General features: G+C 47.2%; 1 protein-coding gene across 2 annotated transcripts in view; it reads left to right on the top strand.

Moving 5' to 3' along the window:
* Window positions 1–22047, top strand: part of LOC138605757 (calmodulin-binding transcription activator 1-like) — a 50825-nt gene that overhangs the window by 17518 nt on the left and 11260 nt on the right. For both annotated transcript variants that reach the window (XM_069678181.1, XM_069678180.1), the window contains exons 4-10: window positions 8453–8520; window positions 11100–11235; window positions 13322–13393; window positions 15023–15176; window positions 16665–18517; window positions 19589–19715; window positions 19913–20047. In XM_069678181.1, the coding sequence (XP_069534282.1) occupies window positions 8453–8520; window positions 11100–11235; window positions 13322–13393; window positions 15023–15176; window positions 16665–18517; window positions 19589–19715; window positions 19913–20047 (2545 nt within the window). The remainder of the gene's footprint in view (window positions 1–8452; window positions 8521–11099; window positions 11236–13321; window positions 13394–15022; window positions 15177–16664; window positions 18518–19588; window positions 19716–19912; window positions 20048–22047) is intronic.

The raw sequence follows: 22047 nt of genomic DNA, 5'->3' as shown, positions 1-22047 counted from the left end.
AAACTAAAGTCTCCCAACGATCATGATAGTTTCTTTAAGCGGGATACAAATAGAAACAGCTGCTGTCCTACTCTAAACAATAAAAAGCTTTGTTTTATTCCACATCTCCCCCTGTTATTTATTTATATACATGCATCTTACATTATAGAGAAGTTTAAAGATAGCTAACATACTACTGCGCCCACTGCATGAGTCACAGTGTTTGCAGAGAAGGTGCTGACACCTTGTACAGTGCATCATCACTGTAAATACACTGAAGCCTCAGTGAAGAGGAGTCCCTTTGGATCTATTGATTCACTTTACCGTACACTTATAAACTATTAATGGCATGGATTGTGTTTATCGGATATTTGCATTTACATCATATCACTGCCCGTGTGTTTCGTGAGCTACGGAGCGATTACAGTCGAGGGAAAGTAATGGAGGAATTTCACAATTGATGGTTGAATTCAAAGTGAAACAAATCCATCATAGATGCAATAAAGAAGTTCCTGACGCTGCCCGAATTTAGCTGACTCCAGATTTGTGGAAAATCTTTCTCCAAAAATGTTTTTAGCCAAAAAGAAGAAGCATTATTTTAATTTAGTGCAGTTGCAGTAAAAGTGTTTTCTTAGACGAGACTGTTAAAGGTGAGGTATTCATATAATTTCAAGCTTCATACTTTCACTCTGTGATAACTGTGGAGTAGCTTAGCATAATTTACAGTTTAAAAAAACCCTAATTTTTATCACACTGGTGCTCTGTGCAGGCCCTCATACAGCCTCTGCCTAAAACGACTGCTCTGTCCCTTTAAGAAACCCTGCCCCTACAAGCCTGCTTATTCTGATTGGCCAGCTCTCTTTGAAGCCTTCCCGAGGGGCAGTGTTTGAGGCACGCCTCCTACCCTGTGGCCATGCTACAGAATTGTCTGCAAAGAGTAAACTTCACTGTTTCGATTTGAAATGAATGTCTGCTGCTCCTGTCCTTTGAAAAAGTAAACACTGATGTCTTTCCTTCACAGCGAAAGAAATACTTTCTCCTAGACATTCTAGACATCAACCTGATGAGCAGAGCCGTTGAGCAGAGCAGTGGAGTGAAAACAAAATTTAGAGGCAGACTGAGCTGCTGGGTGGGCGTGTCCTTGAACTGTGCCAGGGGCAGGAAGTTCTGCTGTGTCTCGGGCAAATGGCCAAATATAGAGTTCCACCACTTTATGACATCACAAAGTGAAGCGTCTGGAGGCGTCTGTCTGAAAGCAAGCGTTCACAGCAGCCTGCTGGCTGAGACTTTTTTAGCAGGGGATTACTCCAACGTACTTTTACCTACAGATTTGAAACTTCACACATGTTTAGTCTGGACATCCAACATTGTAAGATTATAAATACGTCTTAAAATGTGCAACAGCATAATACCCCCTCTTTAATTGTCAGTAATCAATGGGAGCTGAACATGTTTTAAAGTGTAATTTCTGAGCAATAGAGGATTTTGCTCCTTCACTTTTTGAAGAACAAGTTGTCAATCATCAGGATTTGTAATCAATGCATTAGAGACTACTTTATTAAAGCGTGTGAGAGATACATCTCATTTTGCAATACCCTGAAAGAGTGGTTGCGAGGCACTAACAGCGTGTTCAGGTCGACAGCCCAAGGCTTCATTCCAGGCAGAGACACATCAAACTGCACAGCAGTGGGTGGATAACCTTTAATGTTTACTTCTACTTATGATCGTTTTACCTCCACCTGCCTGTCTCCTGGTGCGAGGCCTGTACATCTGAAGCCGGGAGAGAAGATGAATCCGGGATTGCAGACAATTTGTTCAACTATAAATTGATGCTTGTCTTTGGCAGTTTGTTTTTGAGGCTTGAGAAGAGTTAAATATGCATGACTTCAACATGGGTGGCTCCGAGATTTTTTCCAAAACAACAAACAAATGACATGAAATCTTTATTTGTGGGAGACAAACAGAATTCTGGATTGATTTTTTTTGAGAGAGGACTCCACGTGAGCTCCGGCAGTTAACTAGATTTGTTTGTTTCTTGCTGAAATGGAGCCACGGTGATATTTACACACACACACACACACACACACCAACCAGGTGCGTAACCTCGCACTGCAACACACGCTCACACACACACACACACACACATATGCTGCCATCTTCAGCGTGCTGGTGAGGAGGAGACAAACCTAAAGATCGCCACAGAGACCCATCTTTCAAATTTATTCATTAAACTCCCAAATGCTCCCCTTAACGAATGTAATTAGAATATGGTAATGAGAGAGGGCTGAACCAGGGAGTGTTGTAATACGCTTAGCAGCACAGAGGGAGAGACGGAGAGAGAGAGAGAGTGATAGAGACGTGGAGGGAAAGAGAGGAGGGGAGTTAAAGGAGAGGGAAATAGAGAGACTGACTGACAGGGTGCCAATTTATGTCTTGTTGTAAACAAGTATTTATGTCAATGAGAGGTGGCACACACTATTTCTCTCTCTCTCTCTCTCTCTCTCTCTCTCTCTCTCTCTCTCTCCTTAGCGAACCAAACCTCCTCAACACAAAAGCATCAACAATAGCAGAGCAGCAACGAGCCTCGGCGGGCCCAATGACTCACAGAGCGGCGAGGAATCAGGGGTTAACACAGCCGCTGGAGACTCCTTCATTGAGACCCCCACTAGTGTCTCTATCACTCTCTAACTTCGTCTCCTGCCTCCCACTGGCAAACAGACATTTGTCATTAGAGATTTAAAATATACCTCCGTGCGTGTGCGTGTGTGTGTGCGTGTGTGCGTGTCTTTACTCAGGTAACTTTGTGGGAGTTTTTGAGGATTCTGACAGGCTTTATCCAAGACGCCCTGGCGCAGCAGGGGTCCTGGCATTGTGTTTGACACCACACACCTGTTGCCGCCTTTGAAGTGTTGGCCCCCCTGCTGCGAGAGAGGGGGCCGTCTCCTCAAATGCAAATACAAGGCAAGGGGAAGAGGACAGGTAAGGTACGCAACAGAGAGGAAGTCTTAGAAAAGGATGATTGATGTTCCCTCAGTGGATTGGAGCTGACTCGTCCTCGCTCTCAGGTCTCTTCCGAAGAAGTTTGTGCTACTTTCTACACTGTGTCAGTGTGTGTGTGTGTGTGTAGCCACCTTCAACATTTGGACTTCTAAATATTGGTGAAAGGGAGATGAGAGGGCCAGAAAAAAAAGAGGGAAGTGGGTGAGCTGGGGGGAGAAAGTAAAGAGGTCAAACCAAGAGGGGAGGTAGTGAGGGAGTGAAGGAGAGGGGAGAGTGACTATTTCATTATAAAGCCGTCACTCACGCGGGCAGCAGCCAACACACACACACTCTTCTGAGACCCAGTCTCTATGGGTCTGCATGTGTGTGTGTGCATATACACTCATTCATGCCTATGCGTCCTACCATTTTTGTGTGTGTGTGTTTTCAAGTGCGGTGAATGCTGTGAGAGCCGGGGTGTGACAGAGATGGATGTAACACGCGCGTCTCTCTCCCAACCAGGTGACGGGGGCGGGTCCCCTCTGAAGGTCAGACCGTGTCCTCCAATGATAATCCAGCGCTAAATGTGTGTGTGTGCGCGTGTGTGTCAAACAGGAGGAGAGATAGAAAAAGCCAGGACAAGTTTTTCCTTTAAATATTTTCCCACACAAGCGACTTCATGTATTAATAGACGGCCCATTTGTATGCATGTGTGTACAAGTCTTTTATGTCCGCGCGTGTGTGCATGTGTGTGTTGCCCAGTGTGTGATGAGGTGTTTATATGATAAACACGAGGCGAGCTCGAGAGGAATTCTGATCAGGGGCTTTGCAACAGTTGTTATGGAAACAGCATTAAGCAGTTGTATTAGCCAGTGGAGGTAATATAAAGGCTGTTCAAAGTACCACACAGCGGGGAGCGCGGCAGTTTGGGAATATAATACAAACTACACATTATTGCTCGCTTTACAATTGACTTGATGGAGTTTCATTGTGTGGCTACAACAGAACAGAATTATCCTTTGTAAGTCATTGTCGGGCGCGCTTTATGTGAGAGCCAAACATTTTAATTAGCCAGGTTATATGAACAGAGTGCAAACAAGACATTTCAGGTCTGGAACAACAGCAGACACGTTATTTACATAACTAAGTCTCTATCTGTATGAATCATTAGCTCACAGTCTGCTGAGGAGCAGCCATTGCTTTGTGACATTGAGGATTTTAGAGGTCATTCAGGATTCATCATTCTAAAGGTGGCTGCTCTCTGCCCAGACAACGCCCAGCTCACCTCAACAGTCTAAAGTCGGCAGGTGCTGGTTTCATTCTTTAGAATGTTCCGGAAAACCAACTGCCGGCTCCACACTGCCCAGACACCAGCTGACAGGACAGACTTTTGTTGCGTACTTTTTCTTATTTAAGTTTTTGCTTTGTTGTGCATGGACCAAGGTTGTGCGTGGAAAAGGCGCACCTTGGTCCGACTTAACACGACTCCACCAAACCCGAATGGACATGACAAAATCCATCCAACACCAACTGTTGGCGCACACTGACCAGACAGTCGGTGTTGGTTGGAGTTGGTTGGCGTTTGTCTGGGCAGTGTGCAGCCACCTTAAGAGGCTGACCCTGTCACTTTCCTGTCAATCTCGGATCCCACCAGCTATAGTCTGACGACGATGTAGCATCTGGGCACAATGGTGAACATGTCGGGCCATGTAGCCGGCGGTTAGCGATAAACAACTTCCTTTTCCGCATGGTGCTTTGGTGATGTACTTTAATTTATTTTGCGGGTCTTACCTTTGCCGAAATTTCAACATCATGACGCAGATTTGCAAAAAGTAAAAATGAAGCTTTGTCAGGTCTGTCCTCAAGAGGAGAAGAAAACTTTTAAAATGCTTGTTTGTTGAACGGAGGTCGGATCGATCATTTCTGATGCATTCAAGGAAGTTGGGAAATCTGAATGCTGAACTGCTTTCGTGACACAGCGTCAAGGGAAGTTGTCTCAAGCGGATTGTTAGCTGTTAGCATGCAGATGTCTGTTTACAGAGATTAATAAGAAGGTAAATCGTCGTCAGATAGCCGCTGATAGGAGCCAGGATGTGGTTACAGCGGATTATGTTCTGCCTGCTTCTGCTCTCTACACGGACTGTTTTCCTACATACGCTGCAGCCTGCTGATACATGATTGGTCAATATTAGTCGGACTACAATCGTTCTACAAACTAAAACCAGAATGCTTGCCATCCTTGAAATCCACATCCCTGCCTACAAGGTTCTACATTTCTATGTAGAACCTGTAAATAGAGATTACATCCCTGTCATCAACCGTGGATACATGCCCACAGGCACCCCCTATTCTAATCTATTATTGATTATCATAGCGCAAATCCAATGCACAACAAAAAGGGTTAGCATGAAATTGTTAGTCTTAATTAACAGGACGAGTCCTTGAAGGAGGCATGTTAAAAATAGAGCATGATCAATAAGAAGTGGGTTGAACAAATGGCTGAGATAGTGCATCGCTCTGGATCAAAATAACCACCTCAGAGAAGTGAGCAGTCTGCAGAAACATGAAATAATAACACCAGGAGGCAGTTTGGGATGGAGTGTCTATCAACGTCAGACACCGACGGGGGCTGTTCTGGGAAGGAAGAGAGTCTGTGGAGGTGCGCAGGAGCGAGTTACAGCATCAGCAGACCTCCCCGGGTAATGCTAATGCAGTCCTTTCCCCCCCTCCATATATGTATACAAGGCTTACCACAGTGGAGGAAGAAGGCAGATTCTGTAGTTGAATAGGACACTTCAGCTCGCTACCTCCCCGCACCGCCAAAATAAAGCGCTCAGCGCCAAATGATTTCTGCGGTGAGGACCAGAGGCAGCCTTCATTTCAGGCACCGCGAATGGATGTGACAGTTCCAGTTTACAGACAACTCTGTTTTCCCCCAGATCTCTGTCGGGGTGATGCTCATCATTAGACGTCAGACGCGCACGCACACGCACGCACACACAGCAGCCTTTGGCGAGACCCTATAACGGAATCTCCCTGGGGAAAGCTCCTGGATAAGTCTGTTGCAGTGTAGGCGACCCCCCCACCAACCCTCCTCCCTTTCCCCTCCTTCCTGTGGAAACCTCCCTGAGGCCTGTAAGTGTATGTGTGTGTGTGTGTGCGTGTGTGTCTGTCTGTCTGCTTTTCTGTACATGCCACCAGTTTCTTGGAGGGAGATGGTCTCAGTGATGCGTGAGTGGGAGGCTGATTTCCCCAACTGCATCGCTCGCTCCAATCTAACTTCCCACTCATGCGCCTTGCTTTGTTAGATATTTCTTAAGTAACTCTACCTCTCTACACACACGCAGACACAAACACACACACGCACAGACATACAGGAAGAGGTGCGTGTTGGGAAAAGTGTGTCTGTCTGTCGTAATGTATTATTACGTAGACTCACACAGACATGTGTGACGTAGACATGCAGAACGTCTGGGTTTCTAGAGTAGATCCCCGGAGAAAGACACTTGTCCCTGTCGCTGCGTCTGGCACTGCTAATGCTCACACACACACACACACACACGCGCGCGCGCATGCACGCACACACTCGGAGTATTCCTGAAGGGTCAGTGTGTCGCCAGGCATGCTCAAAGCGCTCCATCACTGCTTTCCGCTGGGACAATAACTGTGACTTCCTGAGGATCGACCTTCACCATCTCACTTCTGTCACTCTTCACATGGGCGTGTGTGTGTGTGTGTGTGTGTGTGAGCAGCCGTGTGTGTCGGCACTCAGAGCGTGTGTGTGTGTGGGGGTGTGTTTTAGAGTGTGTGTCAGGCTGCCATTTCAGCTGACTCTTCTGTTTCTGGCTTTTTAATGGCTCTTATGGGGCAGGCCTTTAATTGCAAGTCTCTCTCTCCCTCCTTCTTAATCCTCCCATCCTTCTGTCTCTCCCGGCCCCTCGTCTCCTCTCTGCGTCTCCTCGCTCCTCCCGCCTCCCACTGGCTGACAGTCACTAGGGGAGCCCGAGTGCCTTGCCGGGGCTGTGGAGGCCGTATAGGATATTGACTTGCTGCGGAGTGGTTTGGGAGGAGGAGAGGTGGCTGCCTGTCACAGCTAATGAATAGATGCATAAGTGAATGAGGCACTGCTTGTGTGTGTGTGTGTGCGCGCGCGCGTGTGTGTTTTGGTGTCCCCAGCTATGGCTTAAGCGTTTTATGTGCCTAAGCCAGACAGACTTTAACAGTAGCCAGCTTGATAGTGATAATTATTAAGGGTGTGATGACAGTTCCTCCCGCAGCACACACACATGTAAACACACATGCATACAGAGCGAGGCAGTGGGGGGTTGGGACGTGACTATCGCATGGAGGATACTAAAAAAAAACAATCCAGTTAAGTGCCAGCTCCCTCCAGCTGCTCTCTCTTTTCGTCTCTCCCTGCCTTTCTTCCCCTCTTCCTCTTTGTCCCTCCATCGCGTCTGATCGGCGTGGAGCTAAAGTGCTCTCATGCCAAACTGGGACAAATACCTAAAAACACACACACACACACACACACACACATAAAGAGACAGGGAGGGAGAGGAGGTCTGGAGAGTAGAGGCTGTTGATCTGAGGGGGCAGATGAAGGAGTGCTGGAGTGTTGATGTCTTCTTCACTATTGCTTTGTGCCACATTTCAAACACTGATTGCCTTAAGAGGACAATTTACATTTCATAGTCTTTCACAACAAGTGGGTGAGATAGGAGTCAGAGATAGGGGGAGAGAGAGAGAGAGTGATGTTTCAAGGAGGAAGCCAGGGGTGAGAGAGTTCAGCGAGCAAAGGGAAAAAGGCGCTGTTGCGTGAGCAGGTATAAACAAAAGTTTCTTTTCGGCTGCGTCTCGGCGCGTCTGCGTGTGCGTGCGCGGACGTTTTGTTTTCCCTTGCTCTCGGAAGAATGCACCTGTATGATTTCTTTTTTTTTCCTTATTGGATTCATGTGAGTGTGGAGGGAGAATAGAAATAGTGTGGAGAGGAGAGGAGAGCCGAGGAGATGAAAAGAGAGCCGGAGGAATTAAGAATCAAGTTAGGAGCAGGCTTTATCTGACGGGAAACTGTGAAACTGCAAAGTACAAGAAAACTTTTCCTATCAGCCAACTCTCTCAGCTGGTGTATGGGTCTGCACCCCCTGCTGTGCGCGAGTGTGTGTGTGTGTGTGTGTGTTTATATGGCGTGTGCCTGTGTATTGAGGAGATAGCTTTTCCTCCCCAGTGGAGAGAGACATCGGTGTGTCGGTGAGCGTGATTGGTTGTTGGCCCTCGGGGTCTGTCCTCTGTATCTGCCTCCTGACTGGCTGCTCTGTGACCAATCAGGCGCCCGGACCTCACCGTGGCAATCAGATAGTGACACGCTCTCTGTGGGCATCAGCAGGTCATCTGGAAATACCTGTTATGTTTTATCTCCGTGTGACGCACAAACACACACACACACACACACACACAGCAGAATAACCTTTCCGTCTTGTCTTTGTCTCTCCAGGAGATTGCTGCATATCTCATCACTTTTGAGAAACACGATGAGTGGCTGACGACATCGCCAAAAACCAGGTGAGGAGATTGCAGATTTCCACTCACGTCCGCCCACGTACAAACACGGCATCGCTCAATCAGCCAGTGAGTCACGTTGGTTTAATCTCAATGACTGAGTGCCCGTGTTTGATTAAAACATTAGTGATGTACTTCGACTATCTCCAAGGGCTCCCGCTGACGGCCCGCTCTACATGTAGAGAGCGCTCCAGAATATGGCCGGACTGTAAAGCACCTAGTCAGCTGGAAATGGAGTAATAATGAATGTAAATGTATTAGGATAAGTGATGTATAATTCAGATAGAGCAGGGTGAGGGGGGGGTTTAAATAGGGAGGGGTGTGTGTGTATATAAGACGGGGTGTGAACAGGGATTCAGCTGAATATTCATCGATCTGAATGAACCATAGGAAGCTCTGTTCAGAGAACGGGGAGAGGTTGTCGCCAGGCAGGAAGGACGAGGAGTAAAAGAGACAGATTGGAGAAAAAGGGCAGTTTGAATTATTGATACGTCACCTTAATGACATTTACTTTAGTTAAGACAGATGTAGCTGCGATAGAAAAGAAAGAAGAGCAAAAGAAAAAGAAGAAAGTAAAGTAAGTGAAGAGGTCACCTCCCGGGCCTGTTTCTGATTACCGACAGCGCTGCGAGCCCGAGGTGATGCCTGCGCGCTCCCATTGTGCCAGCTGAAGGACTCTTCTCAGGAGCAGCCTGAGGCCGGCTGCACGGTTTATGTTGTGGATGGATTTCTCATTGATTGGTTGTGCTGCCGTGCAGCCTCGGCCTCCCAGCAGCAGCAGCAGCAGTCATATTGGTGTTATTGAGCAGCAGTTAGATATAATCCCATTTACACATGACACGAGGCACGATTAGAACAGATTACACCTAATCCCATCAGATGGAAAGGAGCTCAGCTAACGGAGCCAATGACATTTATGTGTGGCTGCGCGCGAGCGTGTTTGTGTGTTTTAATCCGTATGCACACTTGTGTAAGGGGGGGGGGGGGGGGTGATATTAAGATAACAATCAATGACCTTCATTTCTCCCTTCAGTGAAATACCTCATCAGTTCAAAGTAATGACTATCACCTCCTCTCTCCGCTCACTTTTCTACTCCTCCTCCTCTCCTCCCTTTACCGGACTCACTCACTCACTCGCTCGCTCGCCCACTCCGTCTCTTTATCTTGCCGTCTTTCTCTTTCTTTTTCTTTTTTTCCCACTCTCCTCTCCTCCCCTTGCCTTCTCTGTTTTCGCTCTGCTACACGGCGGAACGGTGGAAAAGCTTTTTATATCCCACACATCACAGCCCAGTTACAATCAATAGCATTTATGTCTGCTTGAATCGGAGGGTTTGTGAGGAACACGGGCATTATCAACGCGCGCGCACGCACACACAAATCTATGAACACGCACGTATTTCCCACCCACCCACACACACACACACACACACACACACACAGGCAGGCACACATCTGATCTCATCCATCTTCTCCATAACATAATTAGAATCAGCAGCTCCGAGATGACTCACACCGCTCGAGACAGAGACTAAACTCGGCTTTGATCGGAGGGTGGGGGTCTCCACTCCGCTAAGAAACTGGCAGGCTCGCCCCAAAACAGAGCAGATTTAAGGTGTCAAAGAAAATCAGCTCAAAGCAAATTCAATTTCACTACACACGGCGTTCTGAGTAGATTGCAATCATCTCAGTCCATATAGCGGGGTCTGCGTCGAATTCCAGCAGAGAGGAGACGAGAAGGAGAAGGAATACGCGGCACGAGAGGAGGAGAAAGAAGTGTAAATAAGTGGGGAGTGGAGGATCTGAAGAGGCGGTAAATAGAAAAATAAAGAGATACAACGATAAGAGGGATAAAGACTGGAGGTTGATGGAGGAGAGGAGGGCAGAGAGAGGAGGTGTGTAAATGTTTGTGTGGTCCTACGTATGTGTGTGTGAGGGAGAGAGCACTTGTGAGTATGTGTCAGTTTATTGATTGTTAACGGGCCTGTTCTCTTTCTGTTGTCATGAGATAAGGCCGAGAAGCATTTTTCCTCCACCTACACACACACACACACACACAGGATCACGCACACGCACACACCTGTCCTGAACGTTTTAGAAGTGTAATGATTGATTGCAGCGCAGCAGGTTTGACATTGAGCCCGAAGAACACACGGCAGTAGGTCCTGCCATCTTTGATATCACTGTAGCATCTCTGTGTTTCTGCATGTATGGTGTGCGTGCGTGTGTGTGCGTGTTTATCCCACCAGGTGTAAGTAGAATTGGAGCTTAGAGGCCGATGTACCTGCTGCGCTGATAAATCACCCTACTGAAATATTAACACGTAGGAGTGTGAGTCTACATATAAGAGGGGAGGGGCGGCTAACTTGACTGTGGGAGAGTAACATTGACGTAACCATGGAAATCAATAATATTCTTCTTGTTTCAGTCGATATTTATGAATGCAACACGTATTTTGATAGTTTGAAATAACAGCGTTAAAATGATTTCTGGTCCGGCTCCAGGAAGTAGAATCTTCACTTTTAAAGAGGTTAGCGCTGTGCACAGCTACACTCTCGCTAACTCTTTATTCTGTCCTCCCTCAGGCCTCAAAATGGCTCTATGATCCTCTACAACCGTAAGAAGGTGAAGTACAGGAAAGATGGCTACTGCTGGAAGAAAAGGAAAGACGGGAAGACCACCCGAGAGGATCACATGAAGCTAAAAGTCCAGGGAGTGGAGGTGAGAGACTGCGGCGGAAAAACAAGTCGATGAACATGCTTGGCGCTGAGTTCGGTTTCGCTGCCAATCTTTGTCCTTAACTTCACTCCGAGGAGACGCATACGTGTAACACAAATGCGCACACACGCTGACGCTACAGGCCAATGTGTTTCCAGAGAGCGAGCGGTGCCCCCTCTCCCTCCCTGCTTGTGTCCCTGTCTCCCTTCCTCTCTCAGCCTCCCTCTCTCTCCCTCTTTCTGAAGGATAAGAGTGTGTTTGGCTCGAGGCCAGGAATGATGTCAATGCCTCCTTCAGCAGAACAGAGAGAGGTATCGATCCAGTCTCAAGGCAGCGTCTGTGCGTGTGTGTGTGTGTGCGTGCGCGCGTGTGTGTGTGTGTTTGAGTCACATCAGCCAGCTCAAAAATTGATTATTCAGCAGGAATATACCAAGAGGTGAGAGGAGCGAGCATGCATGTGTCAGGAACAGAAAGAATGAGGTAGAAGGGAGAGCGAAGGAGGGACAGAGAAGGAGGCTCATGGATGCTCGCAGAGGGTTCAATAATTTTGCATTAAAGTTGAGCAGGAGACACACGGAGGTAGAGGGAATAATTGAGATCAAGTATTCCCATCTGCACCTCTATTATTTACAAGCCCACACTCACATTGACATTCATCTCACATGCAATATTTCTGCAATCATGGATGAATGCACAAACTCACGCACACCCACACACACACACACACACACAAAGGCGAGGGTTCCTCTCCCTAGTAGTTGCTCAGTAATTGTTTGTGCACGTCTTCACCAGGACCCCCTCAAGCAAGCGAGCGAGCGAGCAGTGTGTGGAGCAGGGCAAGGGAACGAGGGAAGGAGCGGAGCAGGAGCGAGATGAGCAGAGGGAGAGAAAGAGGATAGGGAGAGGCAGGAAGCAGGAGAGAAAAAACACAACCCTGGATGGAGAGCCTCCTCATATCGAATGGAAATATATGGAAATGCACTCTGCCTTTGGCAAAGCACACTTTAGATAGAGGGCGGGCTACTTCTGAGAAGAGGCAAAATGGCGAGAAAATACAAGTGTGCGCGAGCGTTTACGAGAAAGAGAACAGGAGTTGTGAGCTTTGATTATATACAACCTGATTGCTGAGTATCTGTGTTTTTCTGTGCAATATGTGTGTGTGTGTGTGTGTGTGTGTGTGTGTGTGTGTGTGTGTGTGTGTGTGTGTGTGTTATCCCTGATTTTAGCGATTGGAAAGAGGCAGAGAAAGTGGCGCCGATGACCTTGACAGAAGGCGTCGCTGTCATGATTTTACCCCTCTTGTGTCAGACACCACAAACACACACTTCATTAGGAGTGCGGGTGTCTAACCTCTGTATAAAAAGTTTCCGTCGCACAGAGCATCAACATCTGTCAAGGACCTGGATTTATTTAGCTTACTTTTTAAAAAGGAAATAAAGCTTTTGCAGCAATTTTTTTTTTACTATTCTTCAACTTAAGGTGTCAAAAGTCAAACTTCAGAAACCTGGGTACAGTATTGCATCATGTGGCATGAAACATGTCCCATACGCACACTTCACAACAAGCCAGAATATGATCGACTTTCTGAAGTTGTTGGAGCCTGCACACTTGGTCGATCTTCGCGCACACACGCACACGTACATTATTTTGTGTGTAAGCATCCTCTGCTGGATGGAGTCTTCCTCTTAATGTCGTCTACCTCTGTACTTTCCCCGCTTCCTCCTCCTCTTTTTATTTTTATTTTTTTGCCCTCCTCACTGTAACTGATCTCTCTTGCCGTGTCTGTACGCTGACAACATTGTGACTTTTTGTGAATTCCAAGTGGCTTGTGTCTCTAGTCCTGCTGAGGCAGTAAAATTCACAATCAGATTTATGGTATTTACAAAAACAAAACAAACAGGATGTTTGCGATTAAGTTTTAGCAGCGTGATCAATACGACCTAAGTGGGTATAACCTCCTCTCCTGTTCTCTCGTCTGTTGTCCTCTTCCCCCTCTTCTCCTTTTTTCACTTTTTGTCTTGCTTCCTCCCCCTTTTTCTTCCCCCGTTGACCCCCTGCAATCTCCTCTCCTTTCCTCTCCTCTCTCTAGTGTCTGTATGGCTGCTACGTCCACTCCTCCATCATCCCCACCTTCCATCGTAGATGCTATTGGCTGCTGCAGGTAAGCCCACCCCCCTTCCCCCCACCTTGCCTTTTTTCCTCACACATGTATACACGTGCAAATCAGGGTTCTGACAGCAATTATAGTGTGTTGATACTTTATTATTAGCATGGCTTCCATTTAAATCCAGCCAACTTTATATTTGTCTCACAGAACACTAAAAGCTAAATCCTGACCACCTACATCCTCTAAATAGATGCAGACATTGTAAACATACTATCAAAAAGCCAGAGGGTCAAATAAAACTCACTGTTGATTGAACACTAGAATATCTCTACAATATTCCAGGCCTATAGGGCTCGTATAACGTACAGTGCAGAGTATTGAAAACATTTCTTTGTCACTGCAACTTCTCCAGCACAGCACAGTGTGCTATCGAACCATGACTCCCCATCCTTATAGACAGCATCAAGAGCTCAGGCGCTGCTCTCTATGTGGTCCTCTCCCAGAAAACACCCCGGGGCTACAAACAATACACACCAACACACGCGAGCACAGGTTGTCCCCTGTGTATAAAAGCATGTTGTTTTTCATAGAGATGTTGGACTCACTCTATCGCTCCTGTGAGAGACACCTGAGAGCAGGAGCTACACACACACACACATACGGGCGCGTCTCTCACTCTATTGGCCGTGCAAGAGCCGGTCACCAGGACATCATCATCTCACATTGCCTCCTTCTCTGTTCATTTCAAAGCAAATATTTCATACCCAGTATGTCCATTTAAAATATGGAAATGCACACACATTAATGTATTCTTCGCAAGAGTTTCCTGCATAATTTGTCACATGGAATTTACAAGGACGTTCCAGCCAGCGTAAATCGGATTCGCCCTAACCCAATGTATTTCTTCTCCAGCATGCCCGACTAGTTAGATTCATGCAGACTGAAACTATGAAGGGAAAATCCACCTGCTTTATCTGCCAAGTGCCATTTTCTGCTCTTTGCGCAGATATCAAAACACATCAGTGAATGTGATCATAAATCAGTCTGTGAGTGCTGTTGCATTGCACAGTGTGGGGCTGTAGCAGCCCACTGTGCCATCCTCTTTTGGAGAGAAAAGTGTTCCACCTCAGCAGGTCCTCCCCCTCACCTGAGTCTGTCTACTGAATCTTTCATCAAGAGGAGCTTCTCTCTCTCTCTCTCACGCACACACATACCCACAAACACACACGCGCGCTCACAGGGAAGCATGTGAACGCACCTGTTGAATCATTCATGGGGTAGAAATTCCATAGGTCCACTGGTGGCCCACGGTATAGTGAGAACTACCCCGAGTCACTCTCTCTCCCTCTCTGTGTACACACACACACACACACACACACACACAAACACAGACGCTTCCACAGCCTCTGCAGGGTCAGAGAGAGTGATGAGTGGGCTCGAGCTGTTAAATCTTTTATGGGCAGGTGAGGGAATCTTATCTGACACGCTATGTCCGACCTCCTCCCTGACCTCCACGTTCCCTCTCGCTTTCCTCCTCCATCCCTCCCCCCCTTTCCCTCTGTAAATAGACTCTTATCATTTTATTCTCTTCCTCCCGTATGCTGGGAGAACATGACAATGAATTAATGAAGAATGTTAAACTGATGCCATGTGTGTGCATGTCTTTGTGTGTGTGTGCTGTAGAACCCAGACATCGTGCTGGTGCACTACCTGAATGTACCGGCAGTGGACGACAGCGGGAAGCCATGCGGTCCCGTCCTCTGCTCCATCAACACAGACAGGAAGGAGTGGGCCAAGTGGAGCAAGGAGGAGCTCATCGGGCAACTCAAACCCATGTGTGAGTTAGATTTACCGTCACTTCAGCGCTCGCCTCCCTCCTACACTCTACAGCTCTCATGTTTCAGCCCGCACACTCTCCCTAAACCTGGGGCTGTGAGTCACCTTGGGTCAATAGCAATACCTCCTGTCATGGTGCAGTAATGATTTAAAAAAAACAACAACATGATGACGTATCCCAGCCAAGCAACATGATTAATCCTTGGGAAACCAGTGTAGTAAATATAAAACACAGTTAATTTGGTTCACTGGCTTGCTCGGAGGTTTTGTAAACAAGTTGGCAGCAGGACGGGGTGCAGTCTGGAGCGGTGCCAGCGCTCATCAGATGAGACAACAGGTTTCAGCAGTTCAGAGGAGACGGTATGAATAAATCTGTTTTGTATGAAGGAGAAATATCTTATCTTGAAGTGTTAATACTCAGAAACAACATCATATTTATCGGTTAATTTGTATAATTAAGCTTTAAAGTGACAACTCACCTCACTAAAAGGTGTTTCCAGGCGCTAACAGAGGCCTTAGCTTTATCTACATTTGCCCCTGTAGTCATAACAACGCTGCACAAAGTCGAGATATATTTTGTTCCCTAAAAAGACATCCCTTTAAGAGCGTATTTAACTCCCATTCAGCCAGTCCTCCTCACACAGAATCAGATTTTTCTGTTACATTTTGTGTTTTTTTTGTTGCTTTTGACAGTCAGCACCATGCTGCCACCTAGAGGCAGATACACAATTCACCCAAGAAAAAAAAGGAGGGGGGGATGGAAGGGGAGACAGAGGTGCCTGAAATATCCAGCATGTATTATTCATAAATGAGCATCAGGGAGTAGATAACTGAAGTACACTCACTAATACACACGCGCGCACACACACACTCTTCACCAATCTCATCCTTCTTCACCCGTCTTTTGATCTAGTTCAGAAGGGCAAATAAGGACAGCTGCCCAAAACTAAGTGCTTGTTGACTAAAGTAGTACCTCTCTTCTGGCTCCCCGCTGAATCGTATTCCCTCTCGCTCGTATACCTGCCCTAATTTGCTCTCACAACAAAGCTTTCTGCTTTTTTCCTTTTATAGCGCTGCTTTCTTTAATCACTGAAGCGACTCCTCTGTGGTCATACAGGGGATTTTAAGGGCATTAGGTTATTTGTTAGGCATTTGTTATTTCCCTCTGATTATGAATCAGCTAAATACCAAAACATTTAATAAAGACATGTTATGTAGAATGTGAAATACTCTCACATATTAGAATGGAGGTGTCTTTAAAAGAAGAAGTCACATTTTAAATATATATATAAAAAGCTTTTGAAGATGTCAAGCAGTGTTTTCAGGTTATTCATGATCTTGTTCAGTGTGCAAACTGAACACTAGAGGGCGCCATTACTCACTGTCAAATGTATGTGCTACTATATGCAACAGTGCTAATAGTAAGAATAAGGAAAAAGAAGATTATATGCATCTTCTAAAATGGTTTATGTTTCCTTTCTTCTTCCAGGTGCGGGAAGCAGCCTGCATCAGAAATGTTCCAGCGTCAAGCAGCGCATCATCTCATCCAAGCAGGAGTCAGGGGCAGCAGCAGGCGGCGGAGCTGCAGTGGGCACGGGCGTAGCGGCGGGGCAGAGAGTCGAAGAAGCAGATGGCACAGAGGTCCAGAACAGCGACGTGTCAGAAGGCCAGACAGAGCCCAGTCCTGGAGGAGGAGGGGGCAGGAGCAGAGCAGGCGGAGCAGAGAGGAGGAATGGCAGAATAACAAAACCCTCTCTCCTCCCACAGAGCAGCATGGAAGTGTCCTCATCCACCTCCACCAACCAGGTGGAGGTCCCTGACACCACCCAGAGCTCCCCGTTGTCAATCACCAGCGACATGGCCGACAGCCCCGCTCTCGCCATCGGAGCCGGGTTGTCTCAGAGCACAGCTGTGTTCATGTCTGAGGTCACCACTCTGACGGGGGATTCGGTTTACTCTGCTGGCCACACCCACCTGCTGGCGTCCACCCATGAGAGCGCCACCGCCGGCATCCTGCTGGCTGTTGCTCCTGAAAACCAGAGGTTTGCGTCATTTCCTGGAGGCGTGGGCTTAGGGGAGGGAGGAGAGCTGGTTCTGTCGAGCTCTCTTGACTCTGGTGGAGGAGTCAGCCTTCCTGAGACCACCATGACCTTTGACCCCGACTGCTTCCTCAACAATCCCAAGCAGGGTCAGACGTACGGAGGAGGTGGAGGGAAGAATGAGGGGTGTAACGGCGATGATGGAGGACTCCACTGTTCCTCTAACGGCTTTGTCTACAACCCGGCCCTCGTCAACAACATCAAGACGGAAACTACGCCCCTGGAGCCGCCGCTGTCCGCTCAGAGCAGCTACGTGGGAGAGGGGACAGGCCTCAGTCCGAGCACCACCTTAGAGCAGATGGACTTCAGTGCCGTGATGTCATCAGCATGCGTCCCGAGTCTGAGCCAACCTGCACACCACCCTTCCCCTAGCCTCTTCCTCCAGACCTCCCCACAGACAAACCAGCCTTCCCAGCTGCAGACCAATGGTGCTGATGCGACCCAGGACTCAGGCGAGGCTCAGGCTTACATCAGCCTGCCCACGGTGCCAACAGACTCTCCGGTCACCAACGGAGACCCACATACACACCTCCACCAGGCCAGCTCAGACCTGTGTGGAAGAAATGGACAAGCAGGGGCAGTGGGCTCTTTTCCCCTCACGCCACAGGAAACAACCGCCGAGCAGTCAGGCAGCAGGAGACAGCGAGAGGTCGAAAAGGCTTCTGAGAACGGAGAGTTACTAATAAAGCCCGGGGATCCGCACGAGGCCTACACGAGCGTCGACACCGAGCACTACCTGCAACCCACAGATGACAATGGAGGAGGAGAGGAGGGCGGGGGAGGTGGAGGAGGAGGAGGTGGGGAAAATGAAATTCTCTGTAATGGTGTGAGCTTGTCAGGGGCGAGCAGTTCAGTGGTGGCCAGTCCTCAGTCTATATCTGCTGGTGGGGGTATGGAGGGGGGCATCTACAGCTCTCCTCTCCCTCAGCAGGGTGGCGGGGTGTCAGCCACAGCAGCCGGGGCAGGAGCAGCCATCAGTCTGGAGGGATTCGAGGCTTCGTTTGGAAGCCAGTTCTCTGATCTCATCAATGATTTCATCTCAGTCGAGGGCTCTGGAGGGGGGGTGGGGGCAGCAGTCACTGGGGTTCTGATGCCCCAGGAGGGGGCAGCAGGAGAGGAGCAGGGCACAGGAGCAGGCCACCTGCAGAGCTCGGAGGTGGAGCAGGGAGCTCTGGGACTGCTGCAGGAGACTGGGAGGCTGTTTGGTGTGACAGACTACTCCCCAGAGTGGTCTTATCCAGAGGTTAGTAAACCCAACATGATTATCGCTCATTATTTATTCATCGCCGCTCCCTACAGGAAGAAATCAGTCCCTCCACCACCCAGCCGTGATTGACGGCGGCTTGTACTGATGTTAAACGCACAATTTGTACTAAGACCGGCAGCCTGGCTGTGTGGTCATTAAGGAGGCAGAATATCAGAGACTCAGCTGATTGGATTTTGATGAAATTTCAATACTACACAGATTCCCCTGTGTGGCTTCATTAATTTACCCATGTACCTCTTATAATACATCAGACACCAGCTCTGTCGTAGAGTCATGATGAAACATAGTTATAATGTTTACAACGTTTAGAAACACAAGTTTTTCTAAAACAATTACAAGACGAAGAACTTCATTAACTAAACACCCGAACGTGTGCACACGATCAGCTAATACTTATCCGCAACTTTCCTCCTGGATCGTCAGTGTTGCATCAGACTGATTATTCCACAATTTTGTGTTTCTTGAAAAAAACATCAAAGTTTTCCTCCAAAGGCTCGAAGTGTGATGCTGCAATATTAACTAAAAAGAGGAAGAAAACTCGACCAAATGTTTTTTAAATGGCTTTAAATAATCAAACTGTTTAATTGTTGTGTGCTCTATTCCTGATGACTCCAACTATGTTGTTTATGTTTTATTTTTAGCTCCACTAGAGGAAACATATGTTGTGTTGTTCAGATGGTTCAAACAGCTTTGTTTTACTTGGATGTAAGGAGTAGCGCAGCCTCTAGGGGATGCTGCCAGGCCTTCCAGCCTCATAGATTTCTCATTAACAAAATAATACGCACTTCCTAAAGAGGCGAGTTATAACATCTATCAGTTTAGATTTATATAATTGAACACAAATTTAGGCCACTGTGTCTCTGAGGTGTGTTTTTGGGACTGAATCCAGATGTTTAATCGAGGCACATTAACAAGACTGTAAAAAACACTGACGCACACAAGCTATTAGTAGTAGACAGTGTGTCTTAGTTTCACACTAATGGTCTTTGGTAACTATGTGGACAAAGTGTGCGATGTTAGACTGAGGCCTCTGTTTGTGTGCCGCAGGGTGGAGTGAAGGTGCTGATCACCGGTCCGTGGTTGGAGTCGAGCAGTGAGTACAGCTGTCTCTTTGACCACATCAGTGTCCCTGCCGCCCTCATCCAGCCCGGGGTGCTGCGCTGCTACTGCCCAGGTAACACACCACACACACACACACTCACACCTTTATTTTTATATTCAAACCTTGCCTTAACAACCATCCCATTAAACCCTGTACCAAACACATTAGTCTCTTGCAGGCGCGTACAAGAGACCAAGAGCGAAACCAGACATTCGGAGTGTTTAAAGGTTAACATGCTGTCTAATCTAAGACCTGCTGTCTGCTTCCAGCCCATGACACAGGCCTGGTGATGCTGCAGGTAGCGATGGGCGGTGAGGTTATCTCTTCCTCTGTGGTGTTTGAATACAAGGCGCGCGACCTTCCTGCCCTGCCATCTTCTCAGCACGACTGGCTGTCCCTCGATGGTGAGAGCATTTGTTTGTCTTTTTGGAGCAAGCGTGAATGCACAGTTTCACTCTTATTGTCTGGTGTTATTATCTCGATATAGAGCATAACTTCTTGTACATGTTTTACACGTAGCCCTAGTCATTTAAGATCTGCTTAAACTTTGAGAAAACCTGTTGATGTGTGTGCGTGTGTGTGGCTGTCATTGTGCTGCTGTTATGACATGTTTTATTTATGTATTATCTATTTCAGATCAGTGTGTTCTCATGGCTGTGTGATATTCAGCTGAGTTGTGTGCCTCTGTGCCTGCTGCAGTTGTTTTTAAGCCTGCATGCAGATAATTCAAGAAGTAATCTAATCTGTGAAACACTTTCAACACATGTTATACAAAAGGTGAAGGTGTTTAGCTGTACCTTTCACCTTCACAGTGCCTAGACTTGTTAATGACACAGTCATCTAATAGAGTTCATTGTTAATGTCTGCATGTTGGAGATACATCTATTTCATCCATCAAATAATTGTGTTAGAGGCGTAGATGTTCTTGTGAGATTTCATTGATAGTGAATCAAATTAAAGCATACTGTGTGAGATGTTAGAGGACAATTAAGTGTTCTTTGAGTCAGCTCTGGGGGATTGCTAATATCCGCACGGCGCCGCGGGGTTAGCTTTTGTGTGCAAATATATCTCCTGATGCAATTGCAGCTCGGAAACACACGGGTCTCCTCAGCGAGGCATGTCCTGGGTTACTCTGTGTTCGCCCCCGTCTCTGCGTTGCGCAATGCGGCAATGCGGCTCTACAGTCACAGCAGGCTGGCTGTTTGCTGGAGTGAAGGGCAAGGACATCGTAACACAATCGACTTGATCCACTTGACAGTCAAAATGTTGGGCACCCCTGGCAGTGACGCTATATATAGGCTCTGCCTTTGACTTTCAGCGATGATAGCGAGAGCTGGATCTGCGCCCTGGTTATTTTAATTTCGGTCCTTTGTTTGGCCCTAAATGTACATCAAAGGCTCGTTTGCTTGAAAAAATAGACAGATATAAATAATATTTAGCAAATATGCGTCAGCACACGACTTTGTCACATGTCACTGTTCCAGTTTAGTTTGTGTGCAGTCTATTGTTGTGCCGATGACGAGCGAGCCTCCCGCAGCTCCGAGTCTGGCGGGCCGATTTGAAGCGTGTCTGCTGCTCTACCGGAGACAACGTGCTCTCTCTCTCTCTCTCTCTCTCTATCTCTCTCCCTCTCTCTCTCCCTCCCCCCTCCTCTCTCTGCACTTAGTTGTGTTTTGCTCGCTCGGAGTAGCAATGTGTGAGCCGCACACTTCAAACTAACGCGCTTGAGCTGACGCGGGAACAAAGAGAGCAGCAGATAGAGACACTCGCTGTTTGGGTTCGTAGCTTGTTTGATATTAAGCTGATGATAACTTCAAAACGCGCTCTTTTGGCGCGGCGTTCAGGTCTGTGTTGTTTGTAGCTGGGTTAAGTCTTTTTTTTGTCATGCTGCTGTAGATGGACATTGATGTGCTTGTCTGAATGTCGACTCTAAAGCTGTAAAACCTTAGAGCCACTTCTGCAGTTCACGTTTCATTCAAAATATGTGTATTACATGTGAGGCTCAGTCTGTGTCGATGTCAGACAAAGGGGCGCTAGAGATGCCACAAGTCCTCGTGTTGTTTACACGGTACATGTTTGAACTACAAAGCCTGCTGGATTTACGTTTTAGATCTGATGATTAGAAGCTTGTTTAGACTTGTTGTCGACCTGTTCAGTTTCAGCACCACCAGGGGTGGACAGCGACACTGAACTCCTAATAAACACATGAAAGGAAGCTAATGTTGCTCCTGTAGAGGCCCACATAATAACAGGCCTGTAGAGCTCTGTGTTCATGTATGGGTTTTTAAATGTTAGTGTCAATACAAAAATATTCTCTATATTTACTCCTGTACTATAATGTGCTTTTATGGAAGTCATTTTCTTCAAATAAACAGGATCTGTTTTCGACAGAGACATTTGTAAC

This window comes from Semicossyphus pulcher, unplaced genomic scaffold, assembly GCF_022749685.1.
Source record: "Semicossyphus pulcher isolate SPU_LCO1_2020_fin unplaced genomic scaffold, fSemPul1.0.p SCAF_3, whole genome shotgun sequence".
Classification (NCBI taxonomy): Eukaryota; Metazoa; Chordata; class Actinopteri; order Labriformes; family Labridae; genus Semicossyphus; species Semicossyphus pulcher.
The sequence above is the reverse complement of the archived record's forward strand: the minus strand, read 5'-3'. Positions and strand labels throughout refer to the sequence as shown.